The sequence below is a fragment of the Silene latifolia genome, chromosome 5 (assembly GCF_048544455.1).
Source record: "Silene latifolia isolate original U9 population chromosome 5, ASM4854445v1, whole genome shotgun sequence".
Classification (NCBI taxonomy): domain Eukaryota; kingdom Viridiplantae; phylum Streptophyta; class Magnoliopsida; order Caryophyllales; family Caryophyllaceae; genus Silene; species Silene latifolia.
The window spans coordinates 38648713-38650080 of record NC_133530.1 but is presented as its reverse complement, the minus strand read 5'-3'; the positions used below and the strand labels follow the sequence as shown (position 1 = coordinate 38650080).

At 42.3% G+C, this 1368-nt stretch overlaps 1 protein-coding gene across 1 annotated transcript; it reads right to left on the bottom strand.

The window, feature by feature from the left end:
• Positions 1 to 687: 687 nt before the first annotated feature.
• On the bottom strand, positions 688 to 1368 carry LOC141655247 (uncharacterized). Its single transcript, XM_074462336.1, has one exon. The coding sequence runs from the start codon at positions 1366 to 1368 to the stop codon at positions 688 to 690; it is 681 nt and encodes a 226-aa protein (XP_074318437.1).

Sequence of the window (1368 nt, the reverse complement as noted above, 5' to 3'; positions counted from 1 at the left end):
CTTGAAATCCATCCGGACCCGGGGCTTTCAAGGAACCCATATGATTTACAACTCGTTCAATCTCAGCCAAATTGAAAGGTCGAGTAAGCCATTCCCAGTTTTCATTATTAAAATCTGGAAAAATATTCCAGGGGAGCTTATCTTCTTCTAATAAAGGTTGATCTTCTGTGTAAAGAGCTTTAAAGAAATCGACAACAATCTGTTTGATCTCCCGTGGCTCCTCAGTCCAATCGCCATTATTTTTTTTCAGTGAAGAAATCTTATTACGCCATCGTCGGATTAAAGTACTCACGTGAAAATACGATGTATTGCGGTCTCCGTCTTTGATGAATTCCAAACGCGATTTCTGGTACCATAGCAACTCTTCTCGGTTCAGGACTTCGTCGAGCTCTTTTTGTAATTTCGACTCTAATTTGATGAGATAAGAAACTCTTCTTAATGACAATTCGCGTTGACATCCTTCGATACGGGCCATTAATTCCTTTTTTTGTCTAAAGATATTACCAAAAATCTGTTGATTCCACTCCTGGAGTTTAGAGGATAGGACATCGAGCTTAGAAGGAAAAATCCCATCCGTCGGCCAATTGCTTTCTACAAATTCTTTGAAGTTTTCATGTGTCATCCAACATGCCTGGAATCGAAAAGGACGATTTACCGCAGTTATGGGTGCAAAGCCGTTTGGGGATATTAGAAGAGGACAATGATCCGATTGTAAAGCCGGTAAATGCCGTACCATTGCTTCTTCAAACATAGCACCTTTTGATCCGCATTGCATAAGGCCCTGTCTAGCCTCGCGCTCTGTCTAGTCTCAACCGAATTGCCACGAGCCCAGGTATGAGAAGGCCCAGCAAAGGCAAGTTCAATTAAATCACAATTTTCTATCCAATCATTGAACCTTTCGCATCTACGGGCCATATTAGAATCTCCACCATGTCTCTCGGTTAACGAGCGAGTTTCGTTAAAATCCCCAGCCATAATCCATGGACGATTGTTAGTCCGCGCAAAGTTCTCCAATTCTAGCCAAAGCTCCCGTCTATTTGTTGGGTCAGGACTAGCATACACAGCAGAGAAAAACCAGGGGAATTCCCCGTTTCTAGCGATTTCCACGGTAATAAACTGGGCATGTTCTCTAACCGGATTGACAGTCACTACGTCCCTTCTCCAGTATAACCAAATGCCTCCGCTAAAGCCTATTGAGTTAACTCTTGAGTGTCCATCATAACCTATGATTTTACCTAATTTAACAGCGTGATCTCCCCCCATATGGGTTTCGACAAGAGCTAAGACGGAAGGTTTGTAAATACGTACTATCTCCTTAATAGCTTTAATTTTGTTTTTACTACCCGTACCTTGCACATTCCAGACCAT